The 27405-nt window shown below is 39.7% G+C and overlaps 1 protein-coding gene across 1 annotated transcript in view; it reads left to right on the plus strand.

Moving 5' to 3' along the window:
* Positions 1–27405, plus strand: part of LOC128662804 (ubiquinol-cytochrome-c reductase complex assembly factor 1) — a 416092-nt gene that overhangs the window by 341783 nt on the left and 46904 nt on the right. Inside the window, exon 8 of the mRNA XM_053716768.1 lies at positions 27251–27328. Within this exon, the coding sequence (XP_053572743.1) occupies positions 27251–27328 (78 nt within the window). The remainder of the gene's footprint in view (positions 1–27250; positions 27329–27405) is intronic.

Here is a 27405-nt window from a genome sequence, read left to right on the forward strand (position 1 = left end):
ATCCATCAGAAGTTTACTTCAAACCTAGAAAAAAGGATATACTGTATATGAAAGCTATATGTGTAGATTTTTAAATATTTGCCTAGATGCGCCTGAGGTTAATGAGGGGCCTCACTATGAAAGTGAGATTATGTTTGGAATGTATTGAGCATTGCTTCATCTATATTGTCCATAGATTCTTTAGTGGGTATTCCCGCCATATATTTGCTATAGTTGCTTGAGGTACCCACTACATTTCGCACATGAAACAAGAACCTCTTGCATAGTGGAGAAACAAGACTGCAACAACTGCAGTAAATAAATTTGAAACCCAGTTAAAGGGACAGTCTACTCCCAGAATTGTTATTTTTTAAAAGATAATCACTTTATTACATATTCCCCAATTTTGCATAACCAACATGGTTATATTAATACACTGTTTCCTTTTTTCACCTTGTATCTAAGCCTCCGCAGACTGCCCCCTTATTTCAGTTCTTTTGAAAGACTTGCATTTTAGCCAATCACTGCCCTCTCATAAGTAACTCCATGGGTGTGAGCATAATGTTATCTATATGAAACACATGAACTAATGCCATCTAGCTGTGAAAAAGTTGTCCAATGCATTCAGATAAGAGGCAGCCTTCAGGGGCTTAGAAATTAGCATATGAGCCTGCCTAGATTTAGCTTTCAACTAAGAATACCAAGATAACAAAGCAAAGTTGATGATAACAGTAAATTGGAAATTACATGCCCTATATGAATCATGAAAAAAAAATGCCTGAGAGACAGTCATCAATCAATGTGCTGCCACTTTATAGCACTGCTTGGTTTTTGACTGTTCTCTTCGAACAGTGCTTCTCTCAGGCTGCACTTTGTTGAGGAAAACATACACCATGCAGCCAAAACACAACACTGTTCCAATAGAATAGCCTGATGTGGAGCAGCACTGCAAAGTGAATGTTTTCTGCATGTGTCCTGTTCTCTCTGCAGTCATGTTGCGTTTTCTGCGATGAAATCTCAGATCATAGCATGTTCTGCCTTGGGGTGGCAAAGTAGTCTTTATATAGAACAGAGGGTGTCTCAGCAACTTCATAGGTATCAACAAAGTGATGCCCATGGACTTTCCAGGGGTTTGATTATTTTTCACTTAATGTTAACACCAATCATGAAGAATTCATAAGGTTTCTATTGCCTTGGTGAAGTATATTGTTTCTCTGTTGTGTCTTACTCAAAATTTTGTTTTAGGGTTTTTTCCATATTAATTAATTTGTTCTTTAACATATTTTTATAATATATCTTTCTCCCATGTTTGTCCTAGTTCACAAAACAAATGTAACATAGATTTTGACAGCAGATAGGAACTATTGGCTCAACAAATCTGTCCCAAATTTATTAAAAGTATAAGTTTATTTAGTTTGTAGAATAGCTTTGTCTTATCCCAGACATTTTTAAAGGGATATGAAACCCAACTTTTTTTGTTTCATGATTCAGATAGAGTATGCAATGTTAAGCCACTTACTAAATTACTCCTATTATACATTTTTCTTTATTCTCTTGGTATCTTTATTTGAAAAAGTAGGAATGTAAGCTTAGGAGGCGACCCATTTTTTTGTTCAGCACCTGGGTAGCGTGCGCTTGCTGATTGGTGGCTAAATGTAGCTGCCAATCAGCAAGCGCTACCCAGGGTGCTGAACTAAAAATGGGCCGGCTCCTAAGCTTTATATTTCTGCTTTTTCAAATAAAGATACCAAGAGAACGAAGAAAAATTGATAATATGAATAAAATAATAAATTGCTTAAAATTGTATACTCTATCTGAATCAGGAAAGGAACATTTTAGGTTAAATATCCATTTAAAGTCTTCCAGTGTTTGTCCTTACCACCTCTAATAGAAGTTTATTCCACGAATCAACCACCCTTAAACTTGAGAAGATCAAACATTTGCAAAGGTGTCTTACCTTTTTTTAATCAAACATTATGTACATGTTAGTGTTTTGGGGTACTTTGGAGCAGTAAGCATGCAGGCTATAAATACTTTAATAGGGCTGTAACCTGTATTCCTTAATATATATATATATATATCTATATATCTATATATATATGTATATATATATATATATATATATATATATATATATATATATATATATATATATACAGGTGGCCCTCGGTTTACAACGGTTCAATTTACACCGTTTCAGAATAACAACCTTTTTTTCCAGTCATGTGACTGCTATTGAAAAGCATTGAGAAGCAGTGCATTGATTAAAATAGCCAGTAGGTGGAGCTGTCCGCTTGTGTTGCAGCAAAGCCAAACAAGCTGAAATTAATCAGTTTAACCGGACCTGAGCTATCGTGCAGATTTCAAAGGAACAATATCTTCCTGTCTATAAATCAGTCCAGATTGGAATGCATAAAAAGAACTGTTTGCAGATAAATGCAAGTGAAGTCTGTGTTGTGTGATTATTTCATTAGGTTTATAATGCTGTTTAGCAAATGGTTTTTGTTCATTTAATTTAGTTTAATTATATATTCTGTGTTGTGTGATTATTTTATTTGGTTTATAATGCTGTTTAGCATTTAAAGTCTTCATTTCAAAGCTTTAAAAATAATGTATTAGGTGTTACTTATGACAATTTTGAGAGGGGCCTGGAACCTAACTCCCTCACTTCCCATTGACTTACTGGGAAACTGGGTTTCAAATTACAACGGTTTTGATTTACAACCATTCCTTCTGGAACCTAACCCCGGCGTAAACTGAGGGCTACCTGTGTATATATATATGTGTATATATATATATATATATATATATATACATATATAATGTATAGGGAGAGAGAGAGAGAGAACATGATCTCAATTATGATGGTTTTGATTAGAGCAGAACAAGACTTTTAGCTTTAACTTTGACTCAGTCGCATATTGAAGAAATATATCCTCTGTTAAACACTGTGTTGTATGCTGTAATTGTCTACCAAGCAGCCTAATGTCACACAATGTCAGTGTCGGAGGCATGACAGACTTAAAGGGACACTGAATCCCAATTTTTTCTTTCGTGATTCAGATAGAGCATGCAATTTTAAGCAACTTTCTAATTTACTCCTATTAATTTTACTTTGTTCACTTGCTATCTTTATTTGAAAAAGAAGGCATCTAAGCTTCTTTATTTTGGTTCAGCAAATCCACCAATCAGCAAGAATAACCCAGGTTATTCACCAAAAATGGTCTGGCATCTAATCTTACATTCTTGCATTTCAAATAAAGATACCAAGAGAATGAAGAAAACTGACACTGTTGACCACCCTCTTCTGCTCCAAACCCTCCAATCCTTAGGCATCTGTGACACAGCTCTCTCGTGGTTCTCTTCCTATCTGACTAACCGTACATTTAGTGTAGCCTTCACCGGAGCATCCTCTGCCCCGTTACCACTTTCTTTTGGGGTACCTCAAGGCTCTGTCCTTGGTCCCCTTCTCTTCTCAATCTACACGTCGTCACTAGGTTCCTTAATAAAGTCCCATGGGTTTCAATACCATTTGTATGCCGATGATACCCAAATCTACCTCTCTGCACCAGACCTACCTCCTTCCTTACTAACCCGTGTCACTAACTGTCTTTCTCACATCTCATCTTGGATGTCCTCTCACTACCATAAGCTAAATCTCTCCAAAACTGAACTCCTTATTTTTCCCCCTTCTTCCAATGTCTCCACCCCCAAAATTTCTATAACTGTTGATAATTCCACCATTACCCCTACCCCGCTCGCCCGGTGTCTTGGGGTCACACATGACTCAGATCTTTCCTTCACTCCTCACATCCAGTCCTTGGCTAAAGCCTGCCGCTTCCACCTTAAAAACATTGCGAAAATTAGACATTTCCTTACACAAGATACAACCAAGATCTTAATCCACTCTCTCATCCTTTCCCGCCTCGACTACTGCAATTCCGTCCTCTCTGGTCTACCTAGCTGCCGCACAGCTCCTTTACAATCCATTATGAATGCCTCTGCCAGACTCATCTTCCTTACTTGTCGCTCTTTATCTGCTGCACCTCTCTGCCATTCCCTTCACTGGCTTCCTCTTGCCTCTAGGATTAAACATAAAATCCTCACCCTGACATATAAAGCTCTCAACTGCACTGCTCCCCCCTACATCTCAGAACTTGTCTTTAGATACTCTCCCTCCCGTCCCCTTCGATCAGCTCAGGATCTCCTCCTCTCTTGTTACTTCCTCACATTCACGTTTACAGGACTTCTCCAGACTGGCCCCCATCTTGTGGAATTCCCTGCCTCGCTCCATAAGACTCTCCCCTAGTTTTAACAGCTTCAAGCACTCCCTAAAAACTCTACTATTCAGGGATGCATACAACCAACTAACCTTTCCTAACGCCATTGCTTTCCCCTTGAACCCCTTGGATTGTAAGCCTATGGGCCCAGCTGTTTACAGATTGCTTCATAAGAGCCGACTACAACAGTGATACTCTCAGCAGGGCCCTCTACCCACTTGACCCCTATAAAAGCTATCCTGTACACCAACTATGTTTACAGCGCTGCGGAATCTGTTGGCGCTCTACAAATACCTGATAATAATAATAATAATAGGAGTAAATTAGAAAGTAGCTTAAAATTGCATGCTCTGTCTGAATCACGAAATAAAAAAATTTGGTTCAGTGTCCCTTTAAAGGGACATTAACACTTTGAGATGGTAATATAAAATGACAAATCGTATATATATAAAAAAAAAGCCTGCAATATAATAATGCTTTTATTAATTATTTTGTCCCCTTTTTGTAATTTCATTCTGAAATTGTGAGCTTTTCAGAGCCTATTAGAAATGAAAGTGCAAAACACTGTTATATTCCACACAGCCATTTACTGCACACTCTACTGACCTATTTATAACTGTCTCTAATTGGCCACAGCAGAGAAGGTAACCTAAGTTACAACATGACAGCTCCCATTGTTATATTGACACTAAAATTTTACACTTATTTTGTCAATATTTAAACAACTAATGAAACTTTACAAAATACATCTATATGTTATACTCAGACTAATCTTTTCTTTGAATGCATCATTCTAGCTAGCATTTATTAAGTGTTTAATGTCCCTTTAATAGAGGTTGAAAACGTTTGACTTAAAGGGACACTGTACCCAAAAAAAATTATTTCGTGATTCAGATTGAGCATGAAATTTTAAGCAACTTTCTAATTTACACCTATTATCAAATTTTCTTCACTCTCTTGGAATGTAAGTTTAGATGCCGGCCCATTTTTGGTGAACAACCTGGGTTGTCCTTGCTGATTGGTGGATAAATTCATCCACCAATAAAAATGTGCTGTCCAGAGTACTGAAACCAAAAAACAGCTTAGATGCCTTCTTTTTCAAATAATGATAGCAAGACAATGAAGAAAAATTGATAATAGGAGTAAATTAGAAAGTTGCTTAAAATTGCATGCTCTTTCTGAATTACAAAAGAAAAAAATTGGGTTCATTGTCCCTTTAAGAGAATCTCTTACACATACCTTGTCTAAGGTTCACAATAAAGAATGATGATGATGAAGCTCGTGTTCAGCTAAAAAAATGCACAGCCTGTGTGAAACTCTGTCAAGTAAATAAATCCACTTCCAGGTGTAGGAATATGTAGTTGTTATCCATGAGCTAATCTTGTGTAAGGAATTCTAATGAAATATTTGTAAATAATAGCCTGTTACATTGTATGAATCTGTGATCTTATTATTCATTTTACACAAATAAAAATGAGCAGAAGCCTAGATATATAATGTAATGTAAGGGGAGCTGTGTACTGAGGAATCTGTATCTAGCAGCTTCTACTTATCCTTATGAGACTGATTACCGAACATCAAAACTGCCTTTAATACAAATCAGCTCTGGCTCGTTATCTCTGTTCTTCCTCTCACTACCTGCGTTCTGTTCAACTACTATTACGTCACTTGTATCTAGCTAATTGTTACTGTACTGTCCTATTTTCCTGTCATCATATGTTTTCTTTCATGTAATTGGCAAGAGTCCATGAGCTAGTGACATATGGGATATACAATCCTACCAGGAGGGGAAAAGTTTCCCTAACCTCAAAATGACTATAAATACACCCCTTACCACATCCACAATTCAGTTTTACAAACTTTGCCTCCTATGGAGGTGGTGAAGTAAGTTTGTGCTAAGATTTCTACGTTGATGTGCGCTTTTCAGCATTTTGAAGCCCGGTTCCTCTCAGAGTACAGTGAATGTCAGAGGGATGTGAAGGGAGTATCACCTATTGAATGCAGTGGTTTTCCTCACAGGAGATCTATTTCATAGGTTCTCTGTTATCAGTCGTAGAGATTCATCTCCTACCTCCCTTTTCAGATCAACAATATACTCTCATATTCCATTACCTCTACTGATAACCGTTTCAGTACTGGATTGGCTATCTGCTATATGTGGATGGGTGTCTTTCGGTAAGTATGTTTTCATTACTTAAGACACTCTCAGCTATGGTTTGGCAATTTATGCATTAATATAAAGTTCTAACTATATGTATTGTACTTATGTTTGCCATGAGTCAGGTTTATGTATATTTCCTTTTGCAGACTGTCAGTTTCATATTTGGGGAAAAAAATATTTAGGATTTTTTTTTCTTACCTGGGGTTTAGTCTTTTTTCTCATTGACTGCTTTTTTCTTCAGCGGAAAATGGCTGTTTTTATTTTATCCCTCCCTCTCTAGTGACTCTTGCGTGGACTTCTACATCTTGGGTATTGCTATCCCATACGTCACAAGTATGGGATAGTATGTACAAGTTAAATTCCTCTGACCTAATAATTTACCTCTCTTTCTTCCCTTTCACCTTTTTCTTTCTTTCTTTCAATTTACCAATGTTTTATTAGGCCCCCCTTTATTTTTTTTTCTGTCTTGTTCCTAAATCCATTATCCCTCACCTTAGCCTTTCTATAAATGAATACTATCCGGGTTAAAGGAACAGTATTCAGTGCCTTTTTTATATGACACTAATTTTGCATTTATATGTGCTGTTTTTTTAAGTATACTGTTTAGAAGATAACATTAAGATGATGTTTAATTTTAACTTCATCAGTCTGACATATGATATTTATTGCTAAATTAAATCTTTCCATGCCATAGAAAGCAAAGCAACTTTGTTTAAGATTCTTGGCCAAAAAATAATGCCAAAAGAAGAAACCCATGCACCATTGCTCCTAGAAGCATGAGTGTGATTATAAAGCATGGTGTGCCGACAGTTCCTAAGTCACTGAAGGAGAAAGTACACCTCTCTTTTAAATGGTGCATGTTAGCACATTACATCTCCACAGCAACTGTTTCTAGCAAAATTCTTCACACGTATTTATCTTAAATAAAACACGAAGGGCTTTTAGCCTGTATCTCCATTTTACCATTGCCCTTCTGAAATATTAAGAAAGACGCACTCCTGATTTTGGTTTTACTGAAAAATTCTATTCTAAAGTAATAACTATTGAAAAAAAGTGTAGCATATTGTGACACTTTACAATGGACTTCTATGTTTAGAGTTGTGCAGACAGAGGTTAAGAATATGTTAGCACCCATAAAGGTTCACGCTTTATTGAACCTCAGTTGCCAGCTGGAATCTCATTTACTAGGTGTGACAAAGGAATATGATTTGCCTCTAACCAGTAAATGAACTTTAGTCCTGATACAGAACTATCCAAATGACAGTTATGCAGGCAAGAACTTCCATTAGTTTCATACAACTGCGCTGTCAGTATTTTTTGCTTTAGCGCTTTTGGCTAATTAAAGCAGCAACTGATAGTGGTAGGGTCTCTACATAGCTATTTAAAAGTTGCATTCAAATATCAAATGTAACAGTTATATGTTTTAACATAGCATTTAGGTTGTTGAATTAAGAATAAAATATTTAAATGTGGATAAAAAAGAAACGGTTGGTTTCAAGCCATTGTATTTATTGTGGGTATTGAGGTATAAGATATCATAAGAATTCTAAAGGATAGGGACCTTGGCATTTGTTTTTCAACCGTTCACAATCTGTGTTTCAACCGTTCTACTCATGGAAATGTCAAGAACCTCTCGGTACATAGTGGCAAGAGGAAAATGTATCAGAGAAGTCTCCAAATGTTGCCGTAAACTGTGTGGGGAAAAAACTGCACAGAAGACATTCACACAGCTTAAAGAGACATGACACGCAAAAAAAAAATTTTTTTCCATGATTCAGATAGAACATCCAATTAATTACAATTTACTTCTATTGTCAAATATATTTAATTCTCATTGTATTCTTAGTTGTACAGAATTCCTAGGTAGATAGCCTGAATATGTCTGGGGCACTATATGACAGCTGTTTTGCAAGAATGGTTTTGAGCACTATATGGCAGCAGGATCTGCACAATGTATAACATTGTTAAAGAGTGACATTCTTGCAAAACCTCTGCCACTTAGGGCAGCATATACAGGAACACTCTTGAGCCTACCTATTTTCTTTTTAACAAAGTATGCCAGGAGAACAAAGTAAATTTAATAATAGAAGTAAAACTTTTTTTTTGTGTATACCTTTAAAAATGTAGAACCCCTTGTCAATGCAGACCAGTGATTTGCTTGTAGGAGAAAAAATGAAGCTTTTAAGGAAAAGAACACATTACCTACAGTTAAATACGATGGAGGATCATTGGGGTTGTGAGGCTGCTTTCCTGCCTCCGATACTGGAGACCTTGAACATATTGAGGAAATCATGAATTCAGAGGATTACAAAGGCATTTTACAGTTAAATGTGCTACCCAGTGTCTGGAAAAATTGGTATGGGGTTAAGATCTCTGGTCCTCTGTTCCAAAGCACACATCCAAAAGCATGAAATAATGGCTGAAAATTAAAACATGGATTGTTTTAGACTAGCCAACAATAAGTCCTGGTCTCAATACAATTAAAAATATTTATAATAGATGAAATATGTCATTGGGAAACATTCAAGAGCTTGAACAAGTTGAAGAGTGGGAGAAAGTACCATTAGACAGGTACAACAAGCTCATAGAAAGCTACATGAAATGTTTGGAGGCTATCATTGTTGCTGAACACGCAGACCCACATTTATTATAATCTGGTCGGACAAGGCTCCTGTCCAGGAACCTTGTGCAGCCAGCACCCCCTTCTCTTGCGTAACCAGTTGTGTGAGAGCAGGGATTGTCTTTCATCCTGGTCCTTCCTGTCAGTGAGGCTTAGTAGCAGCGGTCTTAAAGTGATTGTAAAGTTTAATCAATTAAATCCCAGTATCTAAAAATACTCTTAAAAACAGGGGCACTTTAATTCATGAAACTTTACAAAAATGCTTTTTCTTTCCTAAGGCATATAGAGTCAATGAATCATTCTAATTGCTAGTGGGATATTCACTCCTGGCCAACATGAGGAGGCAAAGATCACCCCAGCAGAGCTGTTAAGTATTACTTCCCTTACACATAACCCCCAGTCATTCTCTTTGCCTCTGTCAAGGGAGGATGTGCGAAGATGGTGTCTTAAGATATTTAATCCTTTTATGGGTATTGGGCTATGCTGTCTCCATGTCAATCTCTTTAGTAAGAGTAATGGTGGCTGTTAGCAGTTAGAAAGCAACAAAGTGGTCTTTGCTTTATTTCTAAAATTTTTGCTACCCCTTTATGGAAAGCCAGGGTTGGTTACTATGTTCTTTCTTTTTCTACAGGTCCATGGCAGAAGAGAAGGTATCTACTACACCTTAGAAGTCGTTCCCTGCAGGAGCCAGCAGATAAGTGCTTCCCTTCTAGGTTAGAAGGTACCAACACTCTAAGGGTTAATTCCCTTGTGGATTTCATTATTGGGAATCCTTTATTTCTCTGTTCAGAAACATGGATGTATAAGGGGGCACTGCATTAAAAGAGGTTGACAGAATTTAAGATTAATCTTAGACTTTGAGCAATATTAGTCACTTGAAGCTATGGCTCAGTGGTTAAGTGATTGGATTGGAACCCCAGAGGAACCAGGTGAGGGTGACTTTCTACTCTTTATTGGGGATAGTGTATAAACGTATTGCTTTTTTCTTCTAAGTCTGGAATTGTTTGCGCGCCATTTTTTTTTTTTTGGTGGCGCAGTTTCATTTAGTTGCGGTCACATACGTTCCTCCGTATTTCCGCTTCTCGGAGTTCATAGCGGAGTTGGTAGTGGGTATGTGGATGTTTTTAGTCTCTGTCTAAAGACTCGATCTACTGTGCTGCTATCGTAGCGAGATTTCAAGTGCACATTTTTGGCTCCTGTCTAAAACGACTACAGCTACAATCGTGGGAGATCCAGGCTAGCTAGTGGGAGTGTTCTTCTGGTTCAGGAGGTGGTAAGTTCTCAGCAGAGCTCAGGTATTACAGTGCTGTTTTTTGTTTTATACAGATTGTTATATAGAGAGTATATGTTATAAAAAGTTTTTTTCTTTTGGGCTCTATTTATTTTGCTAATTTTTTGTGGGGACCAATTTATTCATAGTTATGGATACTAATGAAGAAAGTGGGTCTTTTGAAAAATGTTTATTTTGCTTGTAGGCTAATGCACCTCCTGTGCAGTTTTGCTCCTCTTGTCTAAATAAACTTTATGGTTTAAAGATAAGATTTCTCTCTCAGAGCCTTCTGTCTCTTAGGATAATGTTGTCCTAATAATGCCTCAGCTTTCCCCTCAAACGTCCCAAGATTCACATGCAGTGCCCTGTGGTTCCTCTCAACAACCTCTGTTTCAGCAGCCTTATCAGCTTTTCCGAATGTGGCTGGTAAGCGCAAGAGGAAATCTAAATATATGGATGTTAATAAGGGTTCTGACTCCGCTAAGGCTGCGTTAGTCAGTTTGTCTCAGTTATCTGATGAGGATGATACCTCAGTGGCTTCTAAAAGGAGAATTGTCAAATTCTGATACTGTAGTGAAAAATTCTGCAGATTCATTTCAGATTTAAGTTAGAACACCTCCAAGTACTTTTAAAGGAAGTTCTTGCTACTTTGGAATAATCTGACTCATCTGTTGTGGAAAATCCAAAGAGGTCTAGTAAAGTTAATAGGGTATATGATATACCCTCGTCTGTGGAAGTGTTTCCAGTTCCAGACTGTATGGCAGATATCATAACTCAGGAATGGGATAAACCAGGGATTCCTTTTTCCCTGTCCCCTGTTTTTAAAAAGATGTTTCCTGTCGCTGACTTTATTCATGGCGCACAGTGTCCAAGGTAGAGGAAGCTATCGCTAACTTTTGCCAAGAGAACTATTCCTATTGAAGATAGTTGTTCTTTCAAGGATCCCATGTATAAGAAGCTTGAGGCTTTTTTGAAGAAAATGTATATTCATCAGGGATTGCAGTGGCAGCCTGTTGCTAGTATTGCTACAGTTGCGGGGCAGCATCTTATTGGTGTGATGATTTATCTAATCTAATCTTAGAAGAGACGACTATAGAGAAAATCCAAGACAGGATCAAGGCTCTAAAGCTAGCCAATACCTTTATTTGTGATGCCAACATGCAAGTTCTTAGGCTGGGAGCTAAGATTTTAGATTTTACTGTTTTAGCACGCAGAGCTCTGTGGTTAAAATCTTGGTCTGCAGATGTCACATCCAAGTCAAAGCTTTTATCTTTGCCTTATAAGGGTAAAATCTTGTCTGGTCCAGGTCTGGCTAAAATAATTTCCGAGATTACAGGTGGAAAAGGCACTTTCATACCTCAGGATAAAAAGAATAGACCTAAGGGTCAACAGAGTTCTAATTTTCATTCCTTTCGTAACTTTAAGGGACAAAAGTCTTCCTTCTCCTCTTCAAAGTCGGAGCACTCCAAGTCTTCTTGGAGGTCCAATCAGCCTTTGAATAAAGGAAAGCAAGCCAAGAAACCTTCCGCTGATTCTAAATCAGCATAAACTGACCGCCTCCGATCCTGTATTGGATCAAGTGGGGGCAGGCTCTTTTTTTTGGGCAGGCTTGGATAAGCAATGTCCCAGATTCTTGGGCTGTAGACATAGTGTCCCATGGTTACAGAATAGGATTCAAATTGTGTCCTCCCAGGGCCAGATTCCACATGTCAAGGTTACCTATAGACCGGATAAAGAGTGAGGCCTTCTTAAACTGCGTAAAAGACCTATCCTACCTGGGAGTGATTGTTCCAGTTACTCTAGAGGAACAGGGTCTAGGATTCTATTCAAATCTATTTGTAGTTCCCAAAAAGGAGGGCACTTTCCGTCCCATACTGGACCTGAAGTGTCTTAACCAATTCCTCAGGGTTCCGTCCTTCAAAATGGAGACCATCCATTCCATTCTTCCTTTGGTTCTAGAGGGTCAGTTCATGACGACCATAGATCTGAAGGACACATATCTTCATGTTCCCATTCACAGGGATCATTACCAGTATCTGAGGTTTGCCTTTCTAAGCAAACATTTTCAGTTTGTTGCCCTTCCTTTTGGCCTTGCTACAGCTCCCAGAATTTTCATGAGGTTCTGGGGGCTCTTCTGGAAGTGGTCAGGTCCCAGGGCATTGCTGTGGCACCTTATCTGGACAACATCTTAGTTCAAGTGCCATCTTTTCATCTAGCAAAATCTCATACAGAGATGTGGTCTATTCTACGTTCCCATGGGTGGAAAGTGAATCTGGGAAAGAGTTCCCTTGTTCCAGATACAAGTGTGTGTTTCTTAGGAACAATTTTAGGTTCCCTGTTCATGAAGATTTTTCTGACGGACGTCGGAAAATCCAAACTTCATGCTTCTTGCCTTTGTCTTTAGTCTGCTATTCGTCCATCAGTAGCTCAATGCATGGAGCTGATTGGTCTGATGGTTGCCTCCATGCACATTAATCCTTTTGCTCGGTTCCATCTGAGACCTCTGCAACGATGCATGCTCAGTCAATGGAACGGGGACCACACAGATCTCTCGCAGAGGATTAATCTAGACTTCCCAACAAGAGTCCCTCTCTTGTGGTAAATTTCACAGGACCATCTGTCTCGGGGCAAATGCTTCCTGAGGCCTTCCTGGGTGATTGTGACCACAGACATCAGCCTGTTGGGCTGGGCATCAGTTTGGGGCTCTTTAAAAGCACAGGGTCTGTGGACTCCGGAGGAGTCTTCTCTTTCCATAAACATCTTGGAGTTGAGAGTAATCTTCAGTTCCTTGATAGCCTGGCCTCAACTAGCGTTGGTCCAATTTATCAGATTTCCGTCGGACAACATCACCTCTGAGGCTTACATCAACCACCAGGGAGGAACTCAGAGTTCCTTGGCAATGAAGGAGGTGACTGGCATTCTCCAGTGGGAGGAGTCTCAAAATTGCCATCTCTCTGCCATCCACATACCAGGCGTGGACAACTGGGAGGCGGATTTTCTGAGCAGGCAGACTTTTCATCTGGGAGAGTGGGCTTTCCACCCAGAGGTTTTCACTGATCTGAGGTCGCTCTGTCGGTTTCTTGGAACTTCAATCTAGCATACCTGTTTCCTCTGTTTGCACTCCTTCCACGAGTAAAAGCTTGCGTCAAGCAGAAGAGAGCATCTGTGATTCTAATAGCTCCTGCATGGCCTCGCAGGATCTGGTTTGCGGATCTGGTGACAATGTCATCTCTTCCGCCTTGGAGGCTACCTTTGAGGAAGGACCTTCTGCTTCAGGGTCCCTTCCTTCATCCAAATCTGGATTCTCTGAAGCTGACTGCTTGGAGATTAAACATCTAGTTTTGGCTATACATGGCTTCTCTGAGAAAGTCATAGATACTATGCTTCAGGCTCATAAACCAGTTACTTGCAGATTTTACCTTAAGGTATGGCGTAAATACCTTCATTGGTGTGATTCAAAGGATTTCTCATCAAACAAAGTAAGGGTTCCTCGAATTTTGGCTTTTCTTCAGGAGAGCCTGGAAAAAGGTTTGTCAGTCAATACTCTGAAGGGTCAGATTTCTGCCCTGTCTATTCTTTTGCATAAATATCTGGCAGATCTGCCAGACGTTCAGTCTTTTGTTCAGGCCTTGGTCAGAATCAGGCCTGTGTTTAAACCTGTTGCTCCTCCTTGGAGCCTTAATCTTGTTCTTAAAGTTTTGCAGCAGACTCCGTTTGAGCTGTTTGGTTTTTATTGCTATTTCTTCTGCTTGCAGAATTTTCGAACTTTCAGCTTTGCAGTGTGATTCCCCTTACCTTATTTTTCTTGCTGATAATGCAGTCCTATATACTAAGCTGGGGTTTCTCCCTAAGGTAGTGTCGGATCGCAATATTAATCAGGAAATTGTTGTTCCTTCTTTTTGTCCTAATCCTTCTTTACCATAGGAACGTTTTTTGCATAATTTGGATGTTGTGCATGCTCTAAAATTTTACCTTCAAGCAACTAAAGATTTTCCGCAAACTTCTGCCCTGTTCGTTGTTTTCTCTGTTAGGTGTAGGGGTCAGAAGGCCACTTCTACCACTCTTTCTCTCTTGTTGAGAAGTGTTATGCTTATGAGACATCTGGACAACAGCCTCCTGAGAGAATTACAGCTCATTCCACTAGAGCTGTTTCATTTTCCTGGGCATTCAAAAATGAAGCTTCGATGGAGCAAATTTGCAAAGTGGCCACATGGTCCTCCTCCAAACATACTTTTTCCAAGTTCTTTAAATTTGATACCTTTTCCTCGGCTGAGGCTTCTTTTGGGAGAAAAGTTCTTCAAGCCGTGGTGCCTTCGGTTTAGGTCCAACTGTCTTGTTCTCCAACCCTTTCATTCTGTGTCCTCTATCTTGGGTATTGGTTCCCACTAGTAATTAGAATGATTTGTGGACTCTCCATGCCTTAGGAAAAATAAAATGTATGCTTACCTGATAAATTTATTTGTTTTTAGGCATGGAGAGTCCACGACCCGCCCCTATTTATGTTCATGCAGCAGTTTTTTTGTTAAAACCTCAGGCACCTCTATACCTTTGCGTTATCTTCTATTTCCATTTTCCTTCGACCAAATGACTGGGGGTTATGGGTAAGGAAAGTGATACTTAAAAGCTCTGCTGAGGTGCTCTTTGCCTCCTCCTGCTGGCCAGGAGTGAATATCTCATTTGCTGGCCAGGAGTGAATATCCCAATAGTAATTAGAATGATTTGTGGACTCTCCATGCCTGGAAATAAATAAATGTATCAGGTAAGCATAAATTTTGTTTTGTTTCTTTAAAATACTTACCTTTTCCTTACGATAAACAGATCGCCGATCCTCCACTGCATCTCCTTCTGTATTTTGCATATTGATGATGAATCTGACTTTCTCCAGTCGGTGCGTTCCCCCTGAGCTGGACACCAATGCAGGCAAGCAACGATTGGAGGAAGCCGGATTTGTCATGGGTCTGCAAAATACAAAAGAAGATGAGGGCGGGGGATCGGCGGTCTGTTTACCGTAACAGAATGGTAAATATTTTTTTTTAAAAGCATGTAAGTTTCATGAATTAAAGTGCCCCTGTTTTTAAGAGTATTTTAGATACGGGGCTTTAATTGATTAAACTTTACAATCACTTTGACTGCAGCTACCTAACTAGCGTTTTAGGCCAGCTTGCACAACGCCTCAGCTTCATATCAAATAGGAGCAGTCAATTTTTGCACTTGAATGTCCCTTTAAGTACTATATGTATGACATTGTTGCACACACTGCTTCCAAGTGATGAAGACACGTGCACAGTCCTGAGCCTACTTCAGTATGCTCTTGCGTTAAGGAGCTAAGTTTCAACTAAGTGAAATAGGTAAATTTGATAACAGAAGAAGTAAACTGAGTTTTTTGTTTGTTTATTTTAAATTGCACTGAATCATGAAAATGTAACTTTTACTTCAATGGCCATTTAATATCAACATTAACAACACCCAAAATGTTATAAGGGATTAAAGGGACAGTCAAGTCTAAAAAAACTTTCATGATTTAAATAGGGCATCTCATTTTAAACCACTTCCAAATTTACTTTTATCACCAATTTTGCTTTGTTCTTTTAGTATTCTTAGTTGAAAGCTAAACCTAAGAGGTTTATATGCTAATTTCTTAGACCTTGAAGACTGCTTCTAATCTGAATGCATTGTGACCACTAGAGGGCATTAGTTCATGTCTTTCATAAAGATAACATTGAGCTCATGCACGTGAAGTGACCTAGGAGTCAGCACGGATTGGCTAAAATGCAAGTCTGTCAAAATAACTGAAATAAGGAGGCAGTCAGCAGAAGCTTAGATACAAGGTAATTACAGAGGTAAAACGTGTATTATTATAACTGTGTTGATTATGCAAAACTGGGGAATGGGTAATAAAGGGATTATCTTTCTTTTTAAACAACAAAAATTCTGGTGTTGACTGTCCCTTTAAATAAAATATGTCATATAGTGCAAGATTTTAACATAAAACTGTGGACATTATTTAAAAAAATGCAACAAAAAACTACAAACTCCATCCAATCTGCTATTAAACTAGGCATAAGAGGACACTGATAACTGTTTTTGTTTCTTAATTAAATGCAATGTTTAGCTATTACTAAACCACTAATGGATGGGTAGTTTTGAATAACTTTTACCAGTGTAAATATAACCAAGTATCACAGTGTTACAAACATTAACATTTATAACTTAAAGCATGTATCAGAACACAGACATGCTAAATTGCTCTTGTCTACAAAACATGCTGATTTACAAGATGCTGGTACCATATAAAACATCAAATCACACACCATAGGAGTAATATTGAAATATGTTATATTTATAGAGTGTGGAAGTGGGGTCTTTATACAGTCACATAATAGATTAAAGATTGTGAGTGTAGGAAAAGGTAAAACTGCTATGTTTTCCCCAATTGGAGCCAGATGCATTGAAAGGCAGTTCTACAAAAAAAATGACTTCATTATTTAACTTTCCTTCCCAATACACCTATAATGTTTAAATTTTATGTAATTTTTGTTAAAAAAAATTGTGTTCTCACAGCAAGTGGGAGAGAACAGCCGTCTTTCCTGTGATTGACAGTCTGCTAGTCATCAGGAGCAGAGAAAACTCCTGCTGATTTGAAGGCCCTATTTGGATGACCGCCCAGTCTAGGTCTTTATTTCAGACCTCCACTTTGTTGACCTGCTCTTGAGTGTCTCTAGATAGCAAGACATGCAAAGTATGTCTACTTTCTAAAATAAAATTGGCTATGAATTGCCTGGAAGTTTCCTCTTGAGGATATGCTTTGGCGCCTCCACAGCTGAGACCTGTGTTTTGAACTTGTGTTTTTGAGCCTATTGCCACCTTAAACAAATAGTTTTTACTTTAACATACAGTGTTCCATGGTTTTGTGTTTAAAGTATAAGCACATAGGCGCTCTGTCAAAAATACAAACATTGTCTTTGTATCTCAATGACATTATTCTACATTCATATGTAAGGGCACTATTGGGTATAATGATGCATTTTAACGATAATCTGTGCTTTCTTATGCCTTTAGATCAGTATCAGGACAACTTTTGATTTTTTTTCTTTTTTATAGCCATAAATCAAGTATTTGAAATAGGAATAGGGCAGAGAGAAAAAATATACACTGTTTACAGTTGACTATTAAACATTTTATGAATTTATTTATGTTTGCGTTAATTATCAAAGACATCATACAAATTCCATTTGCACAGTAAATGTATAAAGATTTGTATTGCAGTACAAGGGTCATAGCACAGGTAGACATCTTGTGCAACTTGCCCTTAATCATACTATGGCAATGTAATAAAGGCCTTTTAAACATATATTGTGCGTATTGGATTTGTAAGTGAAATGCATAAGGGTGTTATAAAGTTAACCTCTCCAGCAAACACAGTGAATTATTGCAGCAATCCTTTTGGGTTGTTATCTCATTTATAAAGCACTTAGGTTACCCAAGCATATGCAAAATTAATTAGGGATATATGCCAATGTTGTCCTAAAGAAAGACAAATGTTTGGATGATACAATTTTAGATAAACAATAGTTCCATTCAGTATAACTTAATTTGAGTTGTTTGTCTATTTTTGTATATGAAATACTATTTTAATTCTCATTACAAGCAGCTTCACAGAGCAATCTTCCTAAAACTCACTCGGTGCTTTTAACAGAATATAAAAATGTGTACAGAATTGCCACTTGTTTTAAAAGTATCTCCTCGCTTTAAAGTAAATTTTCCTTTACACTACATTAATTTGTCATGTTTGCTATATAATTCCAAATAATTAAGATAAAGACTGAATCATGTTCTTAAAAGAAGTTGGTTGACAGTAGAAAAAGATTTTTGTAGACTGTTCTAGAATTCTTTATATCTGAAAAGCTGGTCATATTACCGTAATATGGAATTTTTAATGTATTATCAGCATTGTATAAGAATGGGTGGTGTTTGTGTAAATTAAAATCTTCCTTACAAGGAGAGGAAACTTTATAAAAATTTACAGAGATAGTAATGAATTCCAGGGATGGAGGGTAAAACAGAACAGAATAAAGAATTAAAGGATGAATGATCTTACCAGATGAGTATTATGGAATAAATATATGGGCAAAGAAATAGAGGGCATTTTAAATATTTTTTTTTAATTCAGAGAGAGATGCACGGTTAATTAAAGTATTTGTAAAGTAGATAGCTTAGGAGGAATTGTGAGTGTAAGGGTATGAGGTTAAGAAGAGGACTCCTTGCTTACATGCCCTACAGAGATGCAACTGCACCTCACTAACTAAACATACAGCTGGGGTTTGTTGCTTTCTCTCATTCACAGGAGAATTGCCTGGTATTTCAAGGCTGAACTGTCATTCTGGCAGATCAGACGTATATGCTACAGAATATATCTCCTCTGAGCAAGAAGTACCAAGCTAAAAGAGACACTGGCCTGCTAAACAAGGAAGGAAGTTTTTTTTCTAGCTAATATTCATTCTCAGTTGAGTGTGTCTCTATCTTTTGGTTTGTTTGTTTTTTATTATGAGTGAGGTAAGTTAGTCTAGGTGCAGTGTTTTAGATTACTTGTCTGACTGAAATGAGGAATTGTTTTTAAGCTTAAAGGGACACTCAAAATTAAACTTTCATTATTCAGATAGAGCATGCCATTTTAAACATCTTTCCAATTTACTTCCATTAACTAAATGTGCACAGTCTTTTTATATTTAAACTTTTTGCGTCACCAGCTCCTACTGAGCATGTGCAAGAATAAGTGTGTATGCATTTGTGAATGGCTGATGGCTGTCACATGGTACGTGTATGCATTTGTGATTGGCTGATGGCTGTCACGTGGTACAGGGGGAGTGGAAAAAGACAACTTTTAAAATTGTCAGAGAAACAAATCTACTGCTCATTTGAAGTTCAGACTAAGTGCTATTGCATTGTCTTGTTATTTTGCAATTGTTGATTATGCAAATCTACTGTGTTGACTGGTCCTTTAAAGGGACACTCAATCAAAATTAAACTTTCATTATTCAGATACAGCATGTCATTTTAAACAACTTTCCAATTTACTTCCATTAACAAAATGTGCACAGTCTTTTTATATTTAAACTTTTTTAGTCACCAGCTCCTACTGAGCATGTGCAAGAATAAGTGTGTATGCATTTGTGAATGGCTGATGGCTGTCACATGGTACGTGTATGCATTTGTGAATAGCTGATCGCTGTCACATGGTACAGGGGGAGTGGAAAAAAGACATAACTTTTAAAATTGTCAGAGAAACAAATCTACTACTCATTTGAAGTTCAGACTAAGTGCTATTGCATTGTCTTGTTATCTTGCATTTGTTGATTATGCAAATCTACTGTGTTGACTGGTCCTTTAAATGCCGAGATGGATAACATATGAAGAGTAAATGAGAGGAAAGTGTCATTGCCTACCATTTTCAAAATTTATGTGGTTTGAGCAGCCAGTAGAAGATGATCAAGAGTTATTATAAATGGGATGAACAGGTATAGATTTGGGGTCATCAGCATAGCAATGGTACTGTAAGCCTATCAATTGTAACAAGAGTAGACTTACCAAGAGTAATGAACAAAAGAATGAAGGACCTCTGGAAGGGCACTAACAGCAGGAAAATGTAATATTAATATTTACTTTTTTAAATACTTTTGTTTAATGTTTAAGACAAGATTAACAATATTCTGGAGATTCCTTCACACATCTGTACCAATTCCGAGAAAAATTATCTCCTAGTGCACACATATTTACTCAACCTAAGTGTAAAGAAAATGTATTACAGGACTCCTGTTGGATCAGTTTGCCATAGAAAGGGAAGCCAGAAACCACATAAGAGTTTTTTTTTCCACTGTAAGGCATTCCAATCCATTAGAGTTGGCAATGCAAAAATCTCTAATTCAATTTTTTATTATTTTCAGAGGCATTCCAGGGAACCTCTAATGTATTAGGGTGGTGTTAATTTAAAACTAATTACTTGAATTAATTTGAAAACCCTACTAAGAAACATGCATAGTGCCTTATCTAATGTGTTTGAATAGACCCTATAGTCAAAGTCATGCACTTAGAACATCTTTGTGCCACTTTAGATGAGGAAACGGTCATCTAAAGGGGAGGAGAGTTCATGGCTTCATTCATTACTATTGGGAATTAAGAACCTGGCCACCAGGAGGAGGCAAAGACACCCAGCCAAATTCTTAAATACCTCCCCCACTACCCTCATTCCCCAGTCATACTTTGCCTTTCGTCACAGGAGGATGGCAGAGGAGTGCCTGAGTTTCGGAGTAGTCTCTTATGGAGGGGGTAGTACTCTTCACAGTGGGACTGGAGTTTTAAGTAGTCCTGTCAGCCTCTCAGTGAGAGCCTGGGCGAAAGTTACAGTCCGGAGGGGAGAGTCTTTCTGCGAAACCATCCATACTCATATTAACAGCTCCATAAGCAATCAGCGTTGACTAGTTTCGCTGCCTGCTTTCTTCACTCAAGTTCATGTCAGGAGCGAGGTTACTAACCTGTCACACTTGAAGGGCTGTGTTCCTGTTCCACGGAGTAGATTCTGGTAAGATTGTTTCATTTTTTATTAATAATGATAGCATAGAAGACAGGGTCACAGTGTGGCACCGTTTTATCTTTACAGAATCAAGGGTTAATATTCCTGGAAGGGGGATTATTGAACAGGGGGGTTTATACATGATATTGTTTATTGTGTCGTTGCTGCACTATGTGTGAGATGAGGCTCTGGCAATGTGTGGAACTTTCAGGTTACTTGGGAATCTTGCACGGTCCTGCCAGGCATTCCATGCGACTGGGTGTGGCTATCTATCCTTCCTGTTGATCTGTGGCGCAGGAGACGTAGCAGTTTCTGTAGTCTGAGTCTTACTAGGTGGTGAGTGCCCCGGCCATTGGTGGTGTAAGGGTGCCTTTTTAATAAAGTTAGTCTAACCAAGCGCGCAAGCGATGGAGGACTCTGACGCATTGGAAGGCTCTCCTTCCTTAATAAAGTCTCATTCCTGTGTTTGTGAGGCGGTTCTGATAGATCAGCCTGTTCAACTATGTTCCACATGCCTTGATAAAGTTACAACATCTAAATGTAAACGGATGTCTAGTACTACTGAGCCGTCTACCTCTGAGGGTTCTTCGTCCCGGGAGGTGCGTTCCCTACATTCATCTCCTACTGCACATGCAGCGTTACTTCTTCGGGAGAGATTCGTTGGCCGTTAGGTGTTGCGGACCAACTGGAATCGGCGGTTTCAAAGTGATCCATGCCTTACCACGTTCTGCTAAGTGCAAGCGTAGGGTTTATCATAGCGGCCCGGCCCAGGGTTTGTCCTCGCTGATGGGAGATCCAGAGGCTCTATATGATGACAAGGCCCACTCCGACTCTTCAGAGGAGGCCCCTTCTGGGTCATCTAAACCTCCGGCGGTGGAGGAGCCTGGTTATAGGTTTAGGATTGAGAATTTGCGCTTTCTGCTACGGCAGGTGCTTGCTACTCTGGAAGTTCTGGAACCTAAGATACCGGAGTAACCTGCGATTCCTAAGTTTGACAAGGTATACGAGGACAGGGTAGTACCTCAGTCTTTCCCGGTTCCCGTTACTCCCGTTAAGATGGCTAATATTATTAAGAACGAATGGGAGCGATTAGGTTCTTCATTTTCCCCTTCTTCCTTTAAAAAACTGTTCCCCGTTCCGGACTCTCAGCTTGAGCTGTGGGGGACCATCCCTAAGGTGGATGGGGCTATCTCTATGCTCGCAAAGCGGACGACTATTCCCCTCGAGGATAGTTTGTCGTTTAAAGAGCCCATGGATAAAAAACTGGAAAACATGTTGAGAAAGATGTTTCAGCACACAGGGTTTGTTTTTCAGCCAGCGGCCGTTGCGGCGGTCGCTGGAGCTGCAACATATTGGTGTGAATCCCTGTGTGAAATGGTCGAGGGGGAGACTCCATCGACGAGATACAGGAGAAGATTAAGGCGCTGAAGATCGCCAATTCTTTCATCTGCAATGCCAATATGCAAATTATATGTCTGAATGCTAAGGTGTCAGGTTTTCTGTTTTAGTGCGCAGGGCTCTGTGGCTAAAATCTTGGTCTGCGGACATGACCTCTAAGGCAAGGCTGTTGTCCTTGCCTTTTCGATTATATCCACGGTTACGGGAGGCAAGGGAGCTTTCCTACCGCAGGATAAGAAGACTAAGCCTAAAGGATCTACTTTTCGTCCCTTTCGTACAGATAAGGCCCAGCGCCAGCAACCCGCCGCAAAAGAGGATCAGTCCAAGGGATCTTGGAAGCTAGCTCAATCTTGGAACATGTCTAAGCAGAGCAAGAAGCCCGACAAGACGAAATCGGCATGAAGGGGCGGCCCCCGACCGGTCTCCAGATCAAGTAGGGGCCAGATTATCTCTATTCTTGGACGCATGGTTGCAGGACATTTAGGACCCTTGTGTTCTAGAAGTGGTCTCCCAGGGTTACAGGATAGGGTTCAGATCCCATCCGCCCGAGGGAAGATTCCTTCTGTCAAACCTGTCTTCAAGACCAGAGAAGAGAGAGGCCTTTCTAGAGTGTGTGAGAGATCTCACCTCTCTCTGGGTTATCATACCAGTACCCCTAGTAGAGAGAGGTCTAGGGCACTATTCCAACCTTTTTGTGGTTCCAAAGAAAGTGGGCACGTTCCGCCCAATTCTGGACCTAAAGTGTTTAAACAAGCTTCTGAGTGTTCCATCGTTCAAAATGGAAACGATTAGATCTATTCTGCCCCTAGTTCAAGAGGGACTGTTCATGATGACTGTAGACTTGAAGGACGCTTACCTTTATGTGCCAATGCACAGGGACCATTTCAGGTTCCTAAGATTTGCATTTCTGGACCAACACTTCCAGTTTGTGGCCCTTCCTTTTGGTCTGGAGATGGCCCTGAGAGTCTTCACAAAGGTTCTGGGGGCGCTGCTTGCAGTGGCCAGATCCAGGGGCATTGCGGTGGCCCCTTACCTGGACGACATCCTAGTTCAGGCGCCGTCGATTAGCCTCACAGAGGATCATTCGAGGGCTCTTCTTCTTCTGCTCCAATCTCACTGTTGGAAGATCAACTCAGAAAAGAGTTCCCTGGTTCCCAGCAACAGGGTAGAGTTCCTGGGCACAATAATAGACTCTATGTCCATGAAGATATTTCTCACAGATCAGCAGCGCAGGAAGCTTGTGTCCACCTGTCTAGCCCTTCAGTCTTCAAGCCCATCAGTGGCTCAATGTATGGAGATGATAGGTCTCATGGTGTCAAGCATAGATGTCATCCCATTCACCAGGTTCCACCTAAGACCTCTTCAATTGTGCATGTTGAGACAGTGGAACGGTGATTATTCATATCTATCACCGCTGATATCCCTGAATTCTCGGACTCAGAACTCCCTCTGTTGGTAGATTTGTCCGGAGCATCTGTCCATGGGGACATCCTTCTTGAGACCGTCCTGGGAGATTGTGACCACGAACGCCAGTCTGTCAGGTTGGGGAGCTGTTTGGGGTGCTAGGATGGCAGTCCAGGGAGGAGTCTCTCCTTCCCATCAACATCCTAAAACTATGAGCAATCTACAATGCTCTGAAAGCTTGGCCTTCTCTGGGGTCAGTCAGTTTTATCAGATTCCAGAACGACAACATTACCTCGTGGCTTAGATCAACCATTAAGGCGGTACGAGGAGCTCCCTCGCGATGAGGGAGGTGTCTCGGATCCTGGAGTGGGCGGCGTCCCATGACTGCTCGCTCTCAGCGATTCACATTCCGGGGGTGGACAACTGGGAAGCGGACTTTCTCAGCAGACAGTCCTTCCATCCGGGGGAATGGTCTCTCCACCCTGAGGTGTTTGCGGAGATTTGTCTAAGATGGGGAACGCCAGAGATAGATCTCATGGCGTCCTGACTCAATTGTAAGCTACCTCGATACAGGTCGAGGTCCAGGGTTCCCCAGGCAGAGCTGATAGATGCCTTAGTGGTTCCTTGGGGATTCAGCCTAGCTTACATTTTTCCACCGTTACCACTTCTATCTCGTGTAGTGGCACGCATCAAACAGGAGCGGGCCTTAGCCATTCTCATTGCTCCTTTGTGGCCACGGAGGACGTGGTTTCCGGATCTGGTGGGGATGTCATCCTCTCCGCCGTGGCGGTTACCCTGTCTCAGGGATCTGCTTTCACAGGGTCCCTTTAAACATCAAAATCTAGATTCTCTGAAGCTGACTGCGTGGAGATTGAACGCCTAGTCTTAGCCAAGAGAGGCTTTTCTGAAAGTGTGATTGATACTCTAATTCAGGCAAGGAAGCCAGTCACTCGTCGCATCTACCATAAGGTGTGGAGGACTTACTTGTCCTGGTGTGAGAAGCATGGATATCCTTGGCATAAGGTGAAGGTGTCCAGGATTCTGTCCTTTCTCCAAGATGGTTTGGAGGAGGGTCTTGCCGCTAGTTCCTTAAAGGAACAGATTTCGGCATTATCAGTTTTGTTGCATAGGAGACTCGCTGAGCTCCCTGACATTCAATCTTTTGTTCAGGCTCTCTCTAGAATAGGGACTGTCTTTAGACAGTCGGCTCCGCCTTGGAGCTTAAACTTAGTACTTAAGGGTTTGCTACGCGTGAGGAAACGGCCGAGTGAGCCGAGAAACGCGTAGCAAACATCACTTATTCACATTGTTTACTCACTTGTATTTTAAGGACTTTTGTTTTAGCAATGATTAAAGGACATTGTTTTAAAATCATTGCCTGCAATTCCTTGACAAGTGAGGTTCTCATTACCAAACCGCTATGAAGAGCCAGTGAGTCTGCTATCATCTGACGGCTGTAAGGGGAGAGTATACCAGAGAGAGCAGGCTGCTCTGACAACCAGTCTGTTTCTACAAGCACATTGGTGTGCTCCGCAAGAGTGTGAGTACCCTGGGAACACATTATTGCTGTGTGCGTGGGTATTGTTGCTGTGGATACACACATTGGTCGCCCCTGTTTGTTTTTAACCTATACAGATCTGCCTGTCGCTATTGGAAGAAGGGATTTAATTTTCTGACCACTGAGAGCCTACCGCTGTCGGCTGGAAGTACATTGGACTATATCATTGATCCAACAGACTAGACTGTCTGTTCAAGCTTACATATTGTGGACTCATATATTGTGATATTTAACACTTAATGAGGTGTCACTTTTCATTCTTATCTTTTTTAAGTATTTTATATGTTTTATTTAGTATATGGTCATCTTAGGACTTAATAGCGCCCTCTGCTGTTTCCTTGCACCTTTTTTTGGATTTTTACTTCATAATGGATGTGGTTCGTGCCTTGAAGTTCTATCTTCAGGCTACAAAAGATTTCAGACAGTCTACATCTCTTTTTGTGGTGTATTCTGGGAAGAGCAAGGGGCAAAGGGCCTTGGCTTATGAGACGTCGGGACATAAGCCTCTTCAGAGGATCACGGCTCATTCAACTAGAGCTGTGGCTTCGTCTTGGGCTTTCAAGAATGAGACCTCTATGAAGCAAATTTGTAAGGCGGCTTACCTGGTCCTGTTTTTGGGAGAGAGGTTTTGCAGGCTGTGGTGTCCTCAGATTAGGGTCCGCCTTTTACCCACCCGGTTTCATTCAGTGTCCTCTAGAGCCTGGGTATATGTTCCCAATAGTAATGAATGAAGCCGTGGACTCTCCTCCCCTTTAGATGAAAAACATAAATTATGCTTACCTGATCATTTCATTTCCATCGAGGGGAGGAGAGTCCACGGCTCTCGTCTGTATCTCCGTTTGGCAGCCCTAAATTTATCATCTTCTGGCACCTTTTTTACCCTGATATTTCTCCTACTTTTCCTGGTTCCCTCGGCAGAATGACTGGGGTATTAGGGAAGTGGGGGAGGTATTTAAGCCTTTGGCTGAGGTGTCTTTGCCTCCTCCTGATGGCCAGGTTCTTAATTCCCAATAGTAATGAATGAAGTCATGGACTCTTCTCCCCTCGATGGAAATGAAATTATCAGGTAAGCATAATTTATGTTTTTAAAACATACAAAAGTATGCCTGCCTCTCATTGGCATAGGAGAGCCCCAGGTGCAGACCTTTGACTATGGGGTTAGTGTAAACCCACAGGCAAATGTTTAGCTCACAGTAAAAATAAAAACAGAATTTCTTTAGAAATAAAATTCTGTAACAAGTATTTATTTTTATTCCCTTTTAACCTTTTTATCATGTAAAAATAAATATTTGTAATTGTTTGTTTTTCTTTTAATGTCACTTTTAAACAACTTGTATTTGGTTTGCCAAGTACAAAGGTTGTTTACTTAGCAAACTAAGGAAATCAAATTACTCCTGTAGTATTATTTTCTTACCAAAAGTGTATTTCTTCCCATTTATCAAAAGATTACCCTCAACTTAGACAAAGCCACAAAAATTATTTGTTTTTCTCTAAACTGTGTTCATGTGTAAAGGGTCACTAAGCCCTTTGAGATTGTTACTTATCAGCCAATTTTTAACTGTACCGTACTTAGGGTTGCCACCTCAGCCATGTTTTACTGGTCACTTATGAGTTAAGCATGCTGCAGGGTTAGCAGGGAGGAACATCTATTGAGCCTCTGGACATGACATGAATAGTACTGATAAACAGCACAATACATGTTCCTCCCTGTACACCCTACAGCATGTGTAACTCATAAGTGTCCAGGAAAACATGGCCAAGGTGGCAACCCTACCCGTACTGTTCTGAACAGAGGATATTGGATAAGAAGAATGTCTAGGTTACAACATGGCAGTGTCCATTATTATAGAAGCTAAAACTTATTTCTTCAAAATTTAAACTACTAATATAATGTAAAAGAATATTTCTGCATAATTTTTTCAGGCTTATCTTTTAATACAACACGTCATTATGTCTACTGTTTGTTTAGTGTTAAAACAGCTGTTAATTATTTATTTTTGTTTTGTTTTTTAGATTGATTCTGTGACCCTGAAGAGCAGTATGAGAGTAATGACTGAAGTTTTCTATGCAGCAATATTCGGATATGATGAGGTAATTTTGTTAACATCTCAGACATAAAAACTGTATTTATTTAGCAATAAAGTAAAAACCAGTGTTAGAACACTTCC

Source organism: Bombina bombina, chromosome 1, assembly GCF_027579735.1.
Source record: "Bombina bombina isolate aBomBom1 chromosome 1, aBomBom1.pri, whole genome shotgun sequence".
Lineage (NCBI taxonomy): Eukaryota > Metazoa > Chordata > Amphibia > Anura > Bombinatoridae > Bombina > Bombina bombina.